General features: G+C 45.2%; 1 protein-coding gene and 1 long non-coding RNA gene across 8 annotated transcripts in view; one reads left to right on the top strand and one right to left on the bottom strand.

The window, feature by feature from the left end:
• The window catches only part of COL7A1 (collagen type VII alpha 1 chain), a 122,247-nt gene that overhangs the window by 27,204 nt on the left and 79,316 nt on the right, over positions 1–15,727 (bottom strand). For 5 of the 6 annotated variants that reach the window (XM_080996632.1, XM_080996636.1, XM_080996635.1 and 2 more), the window contains 17 exons: positions 15,343–15,378; positions 14,752–14,799; positions 13,887–13,922; positions 12,539–12,670; positions 11,901–12,101; positions 11,443–11,478; positions 8,926–8,970; positions 7,336–7,407; positions 6,333–6,377; positions 5,380–5,442; positions 5,106–5,150; positions 2,917–2,952; positions 1,425–1,460; positions 1,083–1,127; positions 739–771; positions 435–497; positions 288–323 (listed from right to left, as the gene is read on the bottom strand). In XM_080996632.1, the coding sequence (XP_080852758.1) occupies positions 288–323; positions 435–497; positions 739–771; positions 1,083–1,127; positions 1,425–1,460; positions 2,917–2,952; positions 5,106–5,150; positions 5,380–5,442; positions 6,333–6,377; positions 7,336–7,407; positions 8,926–8,970; positions 11,443–11,478; positions 11,901–12,101; positions 12,539–12,670; positions 13,887–13,922; positions 14,752–14,799; positions 15,343–15,378 (1,008 nt within the window). Of the gene's footprint in view, positions 1–287; positions 324–434; positions 498–738; positions 772–1,082; positions 1,128–1,424; positions 1,461–2,647; positions 2,684–2,916; positions 2,953–5,105; positions 5,151–5,379; positions 5,443–6,332; positions 6,378–7,335; positions 7,408–8,925; positions 8,971–11,442; positions 11,479–11,900; positions 12,102–12,538; positions 12,671–13,886; positions 13,923–14,751; positions 14,800–15,342; positions 15,379–15,727 lie in introns of all 6 variants that reach the window. The other variant, XM_080996634.1, reaches the window with a different exon arrangement.
• Positions 5,449–15,723, top strand: LOC308472212. 2 transcript variants are annotated; one of them, XR_013983355.1, is made up of 5 exons: positions 5,449–5,726; positions 13,029–13,166; positions 14,070–14,137; positions 14,485–14,571; positions 15,315–15,723. It is a non-coding gene; the product is annotated as an uncharacterized lncRNA (long non-coding RNA). The 2 variants fall into 2 exon arrangements; XR_013983356.1 differs by lacking the exon at positions 5,449–5,726 and having other exon boundaries at positions 12,688–13,166.

Genomic DNA, 15,727 nt, shown 5'->3' with positions numbered 1-15,727 from the left:
CAGGTTTGCTCGGAGGGCACGGTGGCCAGGGAACCAGTTGCATATTGGGTGTGTTCGGATAAGTGGGCAACGAGAATGAATCCCACCACACAGGAAGAGGAGAATTGGTTAGTGAAGCTGCTCTTTGTCAAAAAGGGAAACACAAGGGCATTAGGCCCAAAATGTACCAATGGGGGTTCAACTCAAGCAGGCACCAAAGCCTGAATCATTGAAGAACGACCATCAGTTGCGTAAAGTGGCATGGCGTGTGGAGGAGTCTGTTGGCATATGGTGCAAAGCAAGCTTACCACTTGTCCTGGCAACCCTGGAGGGCCCTGTTGACCCTGAAAATAAACGCAAACAAGAAGCATCAATAAACATGAAGGAGGAGACATGAACTTCCCAACCTAATTCTCCAATAGCTCTGAAGCTAGGGAAACATATTGGTCACGTACTGCAGGTCCCGGTGGTCCTACTGATCCTGGGAGTCCAACATTCCCCTGGAGACCCGGTAAACCCTGCAATGAAGAGATGAGAAACCTCTGATCAAACTTACACGCAGCTGGACCGATGGTACTGAATTCCCAACTAACCAGGCTTTTCAAGAAACGCTGAGATATCAACAGTCAGAAAGGAAAGGTAAAACTCATGAGAACCACTTAGGCAATGGGTGAAGGCCCTGAAATGACGTCTATTAGGCTAGGAGACTAGGAACCAGCAGGAAAGCTGGGCTGGAGAGGGAAGGCTAGAGGTACTTACTCGGATGCTGGAGCCAGGCTCTCCTGCATCGCCCTGTAAATAGGAAGAATAAAACGAAACAACTCACTATTATGAACCTGTGTCTGTCAGATACATAAGTTTTAATTGCTTCATTTTCTGCAAAGAAGAGTGTGGACTAACCACCTGGCATAATAGGGTTCCAATGCCATTTTTTCTTAGATATGGAGTTCTCCATGGGAATTCAGAGATGTGTTTCTGGTGTTCCCCACAGATAATGGTGAAGGCTGGGAGTGTAAGCCTCCAGCTGTCACTGGTTTGGGTAGAAAGCAGTTCTAAAAGCCCTATCATTCTCTGGCTTCTTGGTGATCATATCAGATACATACCTTTATTCCAGGTGGACCTTGAGCGCCCGGAGGGCCAATAGGACCCTGAAAAGAAAAAAGGCAATTATTTTCAGTAACCAAAGCACAACAAGGTTGATACAGAATGAGGGAAGCAACTATTGCCAGAAATCTCTTGTACAATACATCATATTCTGTCTCTGATCAAGTCGGAGGTCCTGTCTCCTGTGAGAACTTAGCCTACTCGATAATGGAACAATCCAGACTGCACACACTACATATTCTTACCCCAAACACTGGGGACCCTTATTTTTCTATGCATGGTTGGCTAAGCAGATTTTAGGATGCAGTAACATCTCATGGAAAAAAGCCAGTTTTACTTACAGGAGGGCCTGGTGGTCCAGTATCTCCCTGGTTACCCTGAAATGAATGAAGAAACATAATCAGTACTGGAAATGGAGCACTGAAACCAGAGCTCAGTATATGAACTTCTCTTCCTAGAGAGCTCTCCACTTTGGGACAGTTCACAGATATTTTCACCACTGAATTTCCAAAATGCAATCAAGCCTCTGCATGCTCAGAGACACTTAGGGAAAGGATTGTGTGAACTGGCAAGACACAGTACATTTCCCAGTGATTCTCCACAAACAACAACAACACCTGTACTTTTTTGGGTGCTGCAATGACTGCGTAAGTTCCTGTGAAGCATACTTGTATACTTGCACGTCTCCAGTTCAGAAAATAAATTTATTTGTACACATCACATCTCTCAAATGGTTCACAGGGAGAGGAAAAACAACCTCTAAATTATTGGGGTGAGGGAGGAAAGCCTGAGGCAGAGAGATGGTCGTTTGGCCTACTGCAGAGATCTTTAGCCCCTGCCTGGGGGTCTGACCTGACCCTCCAAGCACTTTCGATGCCACCTGTAAGGTCCCACTTATTTTAGTAGTGGCAGCAAAAAAGGGGGGGAGGGACGAAAAATAAAGTCAACACAGCTCAGCACCTGGATGCAGAAGCAAATGACTCCTTCACTTGTCACCAGATGAATCATTTGATGAGCAGGGAGTGGGTAATAACCCTCCTTCCTCAGCTGATATGCACGGGTCACCTGAGAAGAGCTGTGAGTCCTTTGAGTGGGCACACCCACCACTGATACGCAGGTGCTAGAGGGTTGGCTAAGGGTGAATATGGTCCTCAGGCCAAAAAAACATGGTTAGCCACTCCTGGTCTACAATCACCCAGTGACCTCACGGTTTAATTGCTATTAGAGCTGTGGACTCTCCCTCATGCATTTACTCCAACAACATCAACAATGGTTTACAAATATTAACTGCAAGCTAATATTTTAAACATTATCTTGAACCCCCATTCAACAGGTACAGAGAGAGGTTAAAGTGGCTTCATTTCTTCTGGACCCAGGCCTCTGATTTGACCGCTCTGCCAACGACTTCCCCCTGCCCCGACCTTCTCCCCTACAAAGCTTATAGTGCAATGTGAAGACGAAAACACTCCCCAGACAACTGTTAGCAAGAGGCATATAGCTAAATGCAAGGAGAGGGGCAAGTGAAATACAGCAAGCTGGTGGGAGAAGCAAAGGGAGCACCTACCGGTCTGCCCAGAACTCCGGGGAAGCCTGGCAAGCCCTGCAAAGATCCAATTCAAATATCCAGAGAGTTAGCAAGACCCAGAGCAATCCCTCAAGCAAGCCTTGCTTGGCCCTTGCCTTATCTCACAACACAATGCCAAGGCAGAGCTGCTCCTACCGCACTAGAGACAGACAGACAGAGAGAGAAGAGAGAGACAGCGAACAAGCGGAGGAAGCCAACCACAGCCAATGACTCAGGTCAGCTGAGGCCTACCAAGAAAGGTTACTTACAGCTGGGCCGGAGGGCCCTCTAACACCCTGCAGGCCCTGGATGGGAGGGAATGACACAGAAAATAGACACACATGAACCAGCAACATAAAGCACTCCAACAAAGGGGACAGGCTGTCCTCTGAATGGCCTGGAAACATACAGCGGTACCTTGGAAGTCAAACGGAATCCGTTCCGGAAGTCCGTTCGACTTCAAAAGCATTTGGGGACCAAGGCTCCTGCAGCCAATCAAAAGCTGTGTCAGGACTTTTGGGTTCCAAAGAACGTTCGCAAACTGGAACACTCACTTCCAGGTTTGTGGCGTTCAGGAGCCAAAACGTTCAAATTGCAAGGTGTTTGGGTTCCAAGGTACGACTGTAATTTTTTTTTTGGGGGGGGGGCGGGAGATTTGAGGCTGCTATCCTGTTTCCTCTTGGCTGTCTGAAGTGCTGAGTTCTGTCCTAAAAGGGAGCTCCCCTGCACAAAGGAGCTCTACTGAGGCAGATTTAAGGCTATGGCCTATGTGTACACCACACAGACCATTCCACTGGGGCTCCTTAGGCCTTAAGAAAGTGAGGACATGACATCACAGACAGTGTGCGGAAGCTTCCAGTCATTTGTCTGGATGCTTGAATGCTTCTGAACATTCTTATGGAGCAGGGCTGCTCCACTCAGTAGAAGAACCGGGCTGAACTGTTGAACAACCCTCACTGCAGGTTTTGGAGAATAGGAAGCTCCTTCAGTTGAGTCCTCTTCAGTAGGATGATGGCCTGCAAGGGACAGCATCGATAGAAGGTGGATTCCTGCAAAAACCCACTGTGTTCTCAAGACAAGAGGGTGGGGAGTGTCCTAGAAATGGTTTGTTACATCAGCGTAGAACACTCAACACAAAAGGCAAAGCACGTTATTACTGTGGGGAAGGAAGGAGGCACACAGCAAAACAGAGATGGATTCCAACCAGGTGTGAAAGGAAAATGTATTATGAAGAGAATCCTCTATCCCCACGATATCTCTCTCTTCTCCTTGAATCTCACCCTTGCTTTCTGCTGCTGGTAAAGCACTGTCTGCCCAACAAGCAGAAGGATCACCCCCTGCCCATCACCACTCAGGGCTCCCAGTGCCTCAGGGATTCTACCCAGACTCCATGGGTCAGAGTGAGGAGATCACAAGTGCCCAGCCTAGCAGACACTACTATTATCAAGATGTAAAGGGGAAAATAAGAGCAACTTATAAATTTTGGAAAACTGAAGAACAAATCTCTTTGGAGATCTGGTACAATTATGTCTGGACTATGACGCTAGCACAGATGTTAAGAAAGTGGAGAAGAGGTAGCATGAAGTACTTCTACAATGGATGACTTTGTGGAACAAGGCTGCTACTGCAGCTTCATAGCTTGTAGTAACCAACAATCTGGTCAGATAAAACCACCAGCTACACAGACAACCTCTGGAATAACATATTCAGATGGACAAGTTCCGCAAAACAACTTCTGCAAAATATGCAGAATATGAAACAAACCTCAAACACAAAGCATTCAGAAAGTAACAGTGTGTGCTTCTGTATGTAATTGTATTGCTTCTTATAAAAAGAAATAACAAGTTGAATATTATAATATAATATAATATAATATAATATAATATAATATAATATAATATAATAAATATAAAAATATTGTCTCTCTGCCAGGGTGTCCCAAAAGTAGGTATACTGCTTTAGAATCCACTTTCTTTGTTCTTGACTCAAGTTCGCTGTCATCATTTCACAGTATCAGTAAAGAAAAATAATCCTTTTATCTGACTCCACTCTACTTTCCAACTGCCAGCCTGAAATTTAACTGCCACTTTGTTGTGTGTTAGTTATGTGTACCCATATAATCCGTTGTGATGAATTTCACTGATTCAACTGTAAACTTTTAGGCCACCCTGTACTATACAGATTTATGGGTGGCAGATAGAAAGCCTTGAAGCAAGACTTATGTTCCTGGAATGCCAGTTTAGCAACTGTTTTCAGAAGGCTATGGAGAGAAAGCCTAGGCTGGACCTGGGGAATACGACTTGTGGATTTCTATAAGCCCACCCTCCACCTTTCCTCCTAAAATTTGAGCTCTGAATCTTTCTCTTTGCTCTCTCTTTCCCACCTTCTGTCCTACTCCCCAAATCACACACATTTCCCACCCCAATACTGAGGCTTCCTCCCCCCCACTTTTACTTACTGCTTTCCCTTCTGGGCCAGGAAGGCCTCTTTCTCCTGGAAGGCCCTAGAGCAAAATAAAATTCAAGGTCATTGAGAGAAAACAGAAGGCCAACAAGGCATCAAATACCATCTCTGCAGCATCAAATGCAGGTGGGCATGGAATATGTCCCCAAACCCCACTGCTCCCCAAAGCAGGGTGTTGTTTATTATTAGAAGAAGCAGTGGCAACTGCGATTTCAGAACTATGTTCCCCCTGCCACCATTTCCACCAGTGGTCCATCACCAATACTTACTGGAGCGCCATCCCTGCCTCTCTCGCCGGCTTCACCTCTCTCCCCTTTCTGCCCAGTTTCACCCTGCAATTCAAAATGTTGTTTGATGTCACAAAGGCAAGTAGGCGGGCCCTTTGTTTCAACGTTCCATCCCAAGGGCCAATCCATATCCAGCTCTCCTTGACTGCCCACTATGATGCGTTCGTCTGCGTTGCTTCCCCAGGAGACCAGGATGGGACTTGGGCTCAGTTCAACCGAGGGCATGGATGGAGGCTGCCAATGTTTTGGGACAGCCCTGGCTCACCACCACCCCCGAGAAACAGTGAGACGTGTGGGGAATGCACACATCAAGAGCAAACCTGAAAAAAGTAAGCATGTGAAGTCCTACTGGAATCATTTATTTTGATATTATTTAGTACATTCATGTCCCACCTTTCTTCCAGGCCCTTGAACTAGAACTTTATGCTATCCTGGCATAAAGGAAGTTTAAGACCATGAACCCAGAGAGAGTCAAGACCCTAACCCTTGAGGAATGGAGTGCCAGGAGTCATTATCCATGGTTTCTACCCCAATTCTGGGAGTGGAGTAGGATCCTTTGGTATTGGAAGGGGGTGGGGTGGGGGAGAATAACCATGGGAATAAGCAAGCCAAGCTCCCAAAGCTGAGTTCTGAAGGAAAGCATGGCGAGGCCAGGAAATTCCTGCTTTGGTGAGCAGGGATATCCCACTCTTAGTCATAGCTGTTGTTGCACCTCTGCTTGGGTGGAGGGCAAGTAACCCCCCTTTTCGCTCAGCACTGCTGAGTTCTTCATGAAACCCATGAAAGGGATAGAGAAAAAGAAGAATTTTCAAAGCAAGATAAAAGCCAAACACTCGGCAGGAAAGAAAAGGTCCCCCTCTTGGCAAGCGAAGGCACAGAGCAGGCACAGGGGAAGCCGGAGAGATGCAGGGGCGGGAGACTTACTATACTCAGACCTTATCGCCTCTAGAGCCTTTCTCGCCATCTTCTCCTGGCTCTCCCTGTACAAGCGGAAGGAAAAAGGGAATTGTTTGCTTCAAGCCTCAAAGAAGTGAGTTCTAGTCCATGGATGGGGACTCTGTGGCCCTCTGGGGTACTGCTGGAGTACAGCCCTCATCAACCCAGTCACTGGCTATGGCAGAAGGGATTTGGGAATCCATCATATGGAGGGTCATGGATGCTTCATTCCTGGTCTAGTTATTTTTCATCACCCATAATGCCCAAGTAGTAACAAATGCCATCATGTGAAGCTCAACAATGATGCCTGCATTGCTACCTTGCTCCTCCCAAGATTGTGTCTATCACATGGTTCACGCCTTTGTTGTTGTTTTTATTTTTCAAATTATTAGGGCTGTAATTTACTAGGCAAATATTTAAGACAGCAATCCTATGCATACTTATTTGGAAGCAAGTCTCAGTGAACTCAAAAGGACTTACTTTTGAGCAGACCTATGCTGGATTGTGATGCAAGCTAACTAATATTTAAGTGAATCTTTTAGCAAATTTTAACAGACGAGTATTAAAAGGGAAGCAGAAAGAACATACTGAAGATTTCTAATATAGCCTTTTTATGTTATCTCATCACATTCTTCATTATCTCAAAATGGCAGATAAATTGCGGGTTTGGGACTCAGCAATTCTGTTTATATTTAATCAACTGGTTAAAAAACCCCGATGCCCCACTAAAGGGTCTTCAAAGTGGGGAAAGTTTACAATACTGCAGTCTCAGATTCTGTTGTGGGTTGAAAGGCTTCCTGATTTGGGGAGCTAAATGCCAGTTCTGTTATCATTCATGGTCAGAAAAATACAGGACTCAGAACTGAAATTATTAAAACCACTAGAAGAGTGGAGCATAGCCCTATTCCGGGGAGGAGGGGGGAACTTCCCTAAAGCTGCTATGTGCATAGGTAGGGAAGTCTCCATTGGCTGAGAAAAGACTGGCATGGAAAGGGCACTAACCTTGCTTCCCTTGGGTCCTGCAGCCCCACGCTCTCCTGGAAGCCCCGGGAGGCCCCCTTCCACTCCATCCACCTGGAAAAATAAGAAGAATTGCACATGGGGTTTCTCCTCCTGCACAGAGACAAGACCTTGCACACTCATGTTTTGTCTGTATTCCGACAGAATGTTACATACTGTTCTCCACTACATGCAAAGAACATTTATGTGGATATTCCAATACTTGGATAACCTCTCAAGAACTAACCGCTAATAGAGCTATAGGAATTGCTTGACTTAATCAGGGTACCTGTGTCTGTTCCACATGCAGTTTAGGATCCATCTTTTCCTGGGTATAAAACTGTAGAGTTGGAAGGGACACTGAGAATCATCTAGTCCAACCCCCTGCAATGCAGGAATATGCAGCTGTCCCTAACAGGGATCGAACCTGCAACCTTGGCATTATCAGCACCATGCTGTAACCAACTGAGCTATCCAAGCTATCCCTCATGCTTGATTAAATCTGTTGATTTTTCTAGGCTATGAGAGCCAGTGTGGTGTAGTGGTTAAGAGCGGTAGTCTCGTAATCTGGGGAACCGGGTTCGCTTCCCCGCTCCTCCACATGCAGCTGCTGGGTGACCTTGGGCCAGTCACACTTCTCTGAAGTCTCTCAGCCCCACTCACCTCACACAGTGTTTGTTGTGGGGGAGGAAGGGAAAGGAGAATGTTAGCCGCTTTGAGACTCCTTAAAGGGAGTGAAAGGCGGGATATCAAATCCAAACTCTTCCTCTTCTTCTAGGCTATGACCCAAATTCAAAAAAGTTCACACAGAATCAAACTTAAGCCCAGGAGCAGAAGTGTGTGTGTGTGTGTGTGTGTGTAAGGGGGGGGGTGAGATTGACCTCACATCGATGGGCATTCATAACTTACTCATTGAGCTTTTTCTAGTTAACTAAAGTGGGCAGCGAAATTTGAAGACCCTGGACTCAGCTGGAAGATGGGAAATGCTTAACACTATCTTCTGAGGCCTGGTATCAATTTAGAGCAGCACGTGCTAGGGAAAAGCTTTAATTTTTATTCCCATTAGAAATCTAGCCAGTAAGTAGGCAGGGCAAAATAGCAACAGAGGAAGGAGTAAAGGGTTGGGATCTGTTTGAGCTTCAAAACACTGAATTGCCAGTCCAAGGAAGCACACAAGGCTGTCTAGGGCAAGGCATTCATGACCACAGGGTACAATCCACAAGGACTAGAAGCAGAAGAACATGTCTATGTCTCCCCTTTTCTTGGGTTTTCTCACAGGGATTTTCTCACAGAGTTCAAAGAATTCAGGATATAACTCAACACCATTTTACATTGACTTATTATAGGTCTTCCTCGTGTTACATTCAATAAGTGTACCATTTGTGCTCACAAGAGCTGGGCTGTACAAATCAAACTATGTGCATTCTTTTACAGAAATAAAAAAGTGTACATTCTTTTACAAAAATATATGCGCCTGTGTAGAAACAGCTTTTAGATGTGTTTAGTACAATATGTAAACAAGCTTAATATGAGTTCAGCATCTAGGGGACGGGCACACACACACACATATATATGGTTGAAGGAATCACTCACCCTGGGTCCTGGTGGCCCTGGTGGCCCTGGTAAGCCATCTCTGCCCTGGGGACAAGAGAAACAGGGTAATGATCAAATACATGGAGGATTTGCCAAAGAAGTGATCCAAGTCTTACTCACCCCCACCCACAATGTGTCACAACAGCATTGTCCAGTAACTCCTAAAGGCGTGGGATGAATGAGGAATACAGAGAGATAGGCCCACCACAGGTATATCATTCAGAACTACACTTTACAGCCAAAACATCTGTAACAGGGCCCAGATGTCACTTTTTAAAAAGAAAGAAAAAAATATAGAAAATAAACTTCCTGAGAATGGGATTCAGAACCAAAAAGCAGTATAGGGGAGGGTTCTTAACCTTGTCCTTGTCTGCTTGTCTCTCTGTTTTACTACCCTCCCCCAAGTGATTTCTCCCTGACCTGAGCAGAGTTCCAAACTTGTGTTGAGGTGTTGGCTTTTAATCTTCCAGTTTAAATATTTTAGTGTTATTTACATGTGCTTTGGGCTTGGTTTATGATTGTACATCACTTTTGAGACTTCTTACTAGAAAAGTAACTCATGAATATTTTAAACAAGAAAAAAAATAAACATGAGTTTAGAATTCTCTGGTGGAGAAAAGCCACATGAGGGTGATTTGGAGCAGAAAAACAGCAAGCACAATAGTGGTACACATCCGCTTCCCTCCCTCCAATGCTTATCTGCAGAATTGTGGGTTTTCCTTATCCCACATGTATTTCATTATTCAAGAACTGTCTACTTTCTCTACTTTGTTTTCAAGTAAGGCAGCCCTCAGTGCCTGCTCCAGACTGGACTGACACCAATTACCCTGAGGCAAATATATTGTCTCAGAAGGATGTATATCCTCAAAACAAGTATATAATCTTTGTCCTGAAGCTGCATTTGTAAATGCACACTGTTCTCAGAGATAGATGCAGAGAGACCGATTGGCATTCACTCTGAAGTCTAATAAATTAAAATTTTCAGTGGCTACTAGTCATGGAGGCTATATATTATTCAGAGGTCGAGTGCTTCAGAATATCATCTGCTAGGAGGCAAACAGCAGGAGAGAGCTATTGTGCTCATGCCCTGCTTGTGGGCTTCCCATGGGCATCCGGTTGGCAACTGTGGGAACAGAATACTGGACTAGATGGGCCTTTGGTATGATCCAGTATAGCTCTTCCTATGCTCTTGCCTATACACAGAATTATAACAACCAGACCCCAACAGCAAGAGAAGTATATAGTTGTATTCATACTGAAACCAGTCTACAAGTGCCCTGTCTGGTTGACAGTTTTCCTGAATACTTTTTCTCCTTAAACTCCAAGAAAGGAGTTTCTCCACTTTAGCCAAAGCAGCAATGTTTATTCCCTTCTCAAGACCACACGATAGACCCCTTTCACAAATCTCTCCTTAAGCTTTCAGACTGGGTCCACAGCTTCGTTTGATTGTTGCTGTCTATTTGCTTCTGAAACCTCTCCAAACCCCAAGCATATTTCCCTTAAACTTTCTGTATGCCTCTGAAATCTGGTATATAGTTTCAGCTTCAGTTTATACAGGATGTGCATATCAAACATGCACTCCAGTCTTCTAGAGATTTGTTCCACTGCCTCCTTTTCATTTTCTGGCCAACAAGGCACCTCCCACCACCTTTGCTGTTTCTCCCAAATTAACCAATTAAGACCTGTATTTTCTTGTGCAATTAAAGCAATCTAAACATACCCTTCCTATCCCCACCCCCCTGCAAATTTAGGTAACCAGGAGCATCCAAGATCAGTGGAGCTTGCATCCATGATAGTTGGACATGACCTTACCCTTTCTCCTCCAAGGTAGATTCATGTTGTCTCTTAAGAATAAAAGTCGGTGACAGTTTGTGGTTTGTCTGGAGTGAGTCTGGGTTCAGATGATATGTGAAGCTAAACTCAGTGCAACAGAAGTGCAGCAGTACGAGAACCAGAGGAGAAGCAAAGTGGCTGTGATCTGATTTCTGGGAACCCATATATACATGCATTTATGCTAAGTCATGGTTTGCCTTAGTATTATGTGTGAACCAGATTAATAGGTTGGATCCCAATTAGTTGTACAGTACTTTAGTCCCACTGTAATCAGTGGAGCATTAGTCATGCTGTACATAAATACAACTGATCTCAACGGGAGTAAAGTGTGACCAACTTAAGTCTAGAGCCAACCCAATGTTTATCTTGACAAAATTGTAACATGGGGGGGGGGGGGGCAAAACCAATTAGTCACAAAACATCCAGGTACACACACAGCTAATGATCATATAACATAACCTCACATCTCACTTAAGAGAATGCAACTGCCAATATCAAAAGAAGTTAATTTTCCAGAATTCACTTTACACTACAAGTCATATATTTTTAGCGTGAACAAATAGTTGGCAAATTCCTTCTTCTATGAATACCCCAGCATGGATAATTTTAAAGATGATTTATCTAGCACCTGTCCTAAGATGGATAGCTTTGGACTCAAAGTATAATACAAAAACCCCCACTCACCGGCTCTCCCTGTCCACCCTTCTCACCCCGATCACCCTGGAAAAAGAAAATGATGAGTTTTAGAAAGAACCACAAAACTGTTTCAGGAAAAGAAGTACTAATGAGCTATCCAGGAAATGTGAAAGCATAGTTTTATTGCTGCTGTGCCATGAGTCTATTATGTATATTGTTAACACATGGCTTTATTTTGGTTTAACTGTGCAACTTTCCATTGTTTTAAATAAACAAATAATCTGATGTTCAGACATGTTTCCCTCAGATAATCCCACTTAGGAGAACCTCTCTTGCTCTGCCTCTATCCAACTCATGCAATGACTATGAGGAAGTGATGAATTCGGAAAATGTGGTGACTGGAGGGGTAGGCCAAGGTTACTTGGGGGCTTTTGAGCTCCTAGTCACATTAGGTGCCTTCCCAGTTAATGGTGTCCCTTTCTGTTCCCACCTTTTAATATGCTTACCTTTTCTCCAGGCCTCCCAGCCTCTCCAAGTTCTCCTGCCCGGCCTGGCACCCCTGGTATTCCAGGTTTCCCAGGCTCCCCTGGCTGGCCAGATGGTCCTTCTGGCCCCCGCTCTCCAATGGCACGCCCCGTTGGGCCTTGGGGGCCTTGGTCTCCTTTGTCTCCCTTTTGGCCTCTTTCTCCAGGGAAGCCTATGAGCCCCTGCAAAAAAATACAGAGCATCATCTAGCAGGCCTCAGATCAGCTTTCTCTACAACAGGAAGCTCAGAGATTTCTATGAGCAAAGCGCCTCTGCAAATGCTTTTCATCATGGAGACTGGTAACTCCAACAGGATGGATCCCTCCACAAGGAGCTTTGAACCAGGTCACAGCAGCTACAGCTGCTATTAACCTCCCATGTCAGATAATCAGATTCTGAACATTAACACTGAATTTTGGGTACTTCTAGCTCCACTATATCCTTCAGTTCCGAAAGGGCATTCCTGATAGTGGCGCCACCACTGCAGAATACTCCCCTCCCCTGAAGTTGGACTAGCACCAATAGTGAACAGCTTTTGGCACCGAGTGAAATTTCTTTTGCTCCATCAGACCTTTGCATGAACATCAGAGCACGATAGCTAGGGAACTGTAAACCTCACCTCTCTGCCTGCGGGCCCTCTGTCTCCTGGATCCCCTCTGTCACCCTTCGTGCCTTTCAAGCGGACAGGGGCAGGCAAGAATTGATCAGAACTCCCTTCAAACGCACCAGTGATCTCCCGCAGTAAGGAAATCTGTAAAAGAAGGAGGGAGAGTTGAGTTTGTCTGCTAAGGAAATGAAAAGAGGCAGAATTGGTCCACCACCCTGTGCACAAACCTTTAAGCACAAACCTCAACAGCATGATCTCCACACACACCCTATTTCCAGACCATCCCTTCCTCCATCTGGAGCAAAAGGCAAACTTAATACATGCCCTGCCCTGTGTGCCGGACCAATGATAACTTGAGAGAGCCCTATGGTCATCATGGAGAGCATGAAGCTGAAACACTGGAGGCAACCTCAGCATGGATGCTAAAAGCACCCAAAAATGACATTCTGGGCAGCAGAGTAGAAGGTACACCAGCATTACTTCTAGTTTACTTCCTCCTTAGGCCAACACCAGGTGCAGGCCCTCCTAGAGGAAATCCTTGGTGATGGAGATCAAAGGACAGTGGGCCACAGAAGCTCCCCCCACCATCCCTGCAGCCTGTGCTGATGCTGTACCAAGTACCTGCATCAGAAACCTTAAGGTACCGTATTTTTCGCTCTATAACACGCACCCGACCATAACACACATGTAGTTTTTAGAGGAGGAAAATCTGTAGGCATGCCACCCGTAGGCATGCCCTCCATAACACGCACAGACATTTCCCCTTACTTTCTAGGAGGAAAAAAGTGAGTGTTATGGTGCAAAAAATACGGTATACTGTAAGATGCATCCGAGAACCTTCATTTGTTTATGATGTTCATGATGTATAAGAACCTAAAAAAAGCCTGTTAGATCAGACCAATGGCCCATCTGGTCCAGCAACCTGTTTTCACAGTGGCTGACCAGATGCCTTTGGGAAACCAGCAGCAAGCATGATTCAAGCACAGCAGCAGTTTCTCCTCCTGTGGTTTCCAGCACCTGGTATTCAGAAGCATTGCTGCCTCCAACTGTAGACACAGACCATATCCATTATGGGAGTAGCCCTCTCCTCCATGAATTAGTCTAATCCTCTTTTAAAACCATCCAAGTTGGTGACCATCACTGCATCCTAAGTGAACCCTAAGTAAGATGGTCCTTAAGGTACCATGGTGCTAATTCTTTAAGGGTTTTAAAGCTTAATTCTAGCGCTTTGGAGAGAGCCTAGAAACGTTTCCCTTCATCTGCCTAGTTATTCACCAGAAAGAACCAGGTCCCACGATGGATATACACTGGAAAGCATAACCTGGGAGGCAAAATGGCAGATGAGGCTGCCAACTCATACCTTAATTCCACTCGCTTCTAAGACACGTTCAACATTCTAGACAAAAGGAGGAGGAAACCCATTAGCAAAAAAAGTAGGAAGGGGAGATAAATTACAAACAAATATCAAACTCTCTACTCTTTGCTTTGAGGGTTCTGGCCGCCCTCCTGTGTTCCTTGTCTTGCTGCTCCCTATGGTGATCAGCTCTATTGTGACATCACAATACAGCACAACTGAACCATCAAGAAGTCAGAGCAACATCACAGAGCTAGGTGAGTCCATACCTGATAGATCCCTCTGATGCCGTGCCTATATATAAGCTGCTCTCTGCAGAAGGGAACTCCCAACTGGAGACACACAAAGGAAACTATACCAGCAGATGGTTGTCTTAGGACAGGATTCCCACTGAGACAGTTCTATATTTCACCAGTTTGTTGCTGGACAAGTTCCCTAGCTTCCATTACTAATAAATTTTTACACATGTGAGTTTCTTTTCCAAGTAGTGCTCCAGAGAAACACACCAGAATACTCCAGTTATGGGAATGAGGTTATGGGAATGAGGAGGCACAGTAATGCCATATAACTGAGAAAACAAAAACCATCTCTTATACATTGTCAGGAACATCCATCAGTCCCCCCTCCGATCCACCAGTGGGAACCCAGACCACAGTGTGCTACAAGTGGAAAGCAGAGGTACTGCAGAAAGGTACCTACAGAGCAAATACTTCCTTCCATGACTCAAGCCACAAGGCATATTTGGGAGAAGGCAAACACCGCCACACCCTCTCCCAGGGTCTATAGTTAATTTAAACAGAGAGCAAATCTGTACATGTGTCATGTCCCCCCACCAGACCCTCAAGGTGAAAGAGCATGTCTGTTAACTCACTGGTGTTGTTCCAGGTTCACCTCTAAGCCCAGCTTCCCCTGGTCTTCCCTGTAAGTGATGGGGTGGTGGGGGAGAGAGAGAAGGAAAACAAAATAAGGCTCATTGTGTATAGCTATAGTACTCAATAAGTGTGCATTGTACACCATGTAACAGCCCCCATCGATGGTCATTAGACTGCATTTCATGTGGGCAGAAGCCTCTGGTGTGTTGCGCATGACAATACCCCCATTAATATGCATCGCTGCATGATATGCCAAAGGGCCTCATGTAGCCCAGTGCAGACTGGGGATGGTCTAGAACCCAAGTGATCTGCCAATAAGATTCCATTAAGTCCTGGTTCCAATGTGTTTTGAGTCCTTTGAAAATCTACACTTTCTCAAAGTGGGATGCATATATTTTATCACAGTTTTACATGACAAAAGGAAAAGTGATTGCTGCGGCAGGTGGAACTCAGTGCAAACTGCAGCTAATAATAAAACAGGGATTCCACAAGACTGAGTCAACGACCCCTCTGTAAGGGGCTCCAACACTTGGGGCCACAATGTCATTCTAATTTTTTTCAGGTGCTTTGTGGCTTTAAGAGATACCCACCTGATCTCCTTTGGATCCGGGCTCCCCTCTGTCTCCCTGGAACACAATGCATACAAGGAGTTAGTACTGAAGAGAGAAATTCATTTCTGACTAAGGGTGCAGAATACGGTATATCTCTGGCTCTACATATAGGGTACTTTGGGTCTAGGGGCCTGGAGTCATGCAACATGGATTGTGGCACACAGGGCAATATATCCTGCTACTGCCAGTAGGGATTCAGATATGCAGAGAACTCCAGTCCACAGCATGCCTCCTTTGCAGCTACCTTGTTTATTTTCTGGCCATAAGCTCATCTGATGAGAGTGGCCATAGGAGGATGCCCCATACTTTCAAGGCTGAGTTTTAAAATCCCAGAGAGAGTTCAGCTGACACGGAGGCAGGTTTG

This window comes from Podarcis pityusensis (genome assembly GCF_964106645.2).
Source record: "Podarcis pityusensis genome assembly, chromosome: 2".
Lineage (NCBI taxonomy): Eukaryota > Metazoa > Chordata > Lepidosauria > Squamata > Lacertidae > Podarcis > Podarcis pityusensis.
This window is presented reverse-complemented; position numbering and strand designations above follow the sequence as displayed.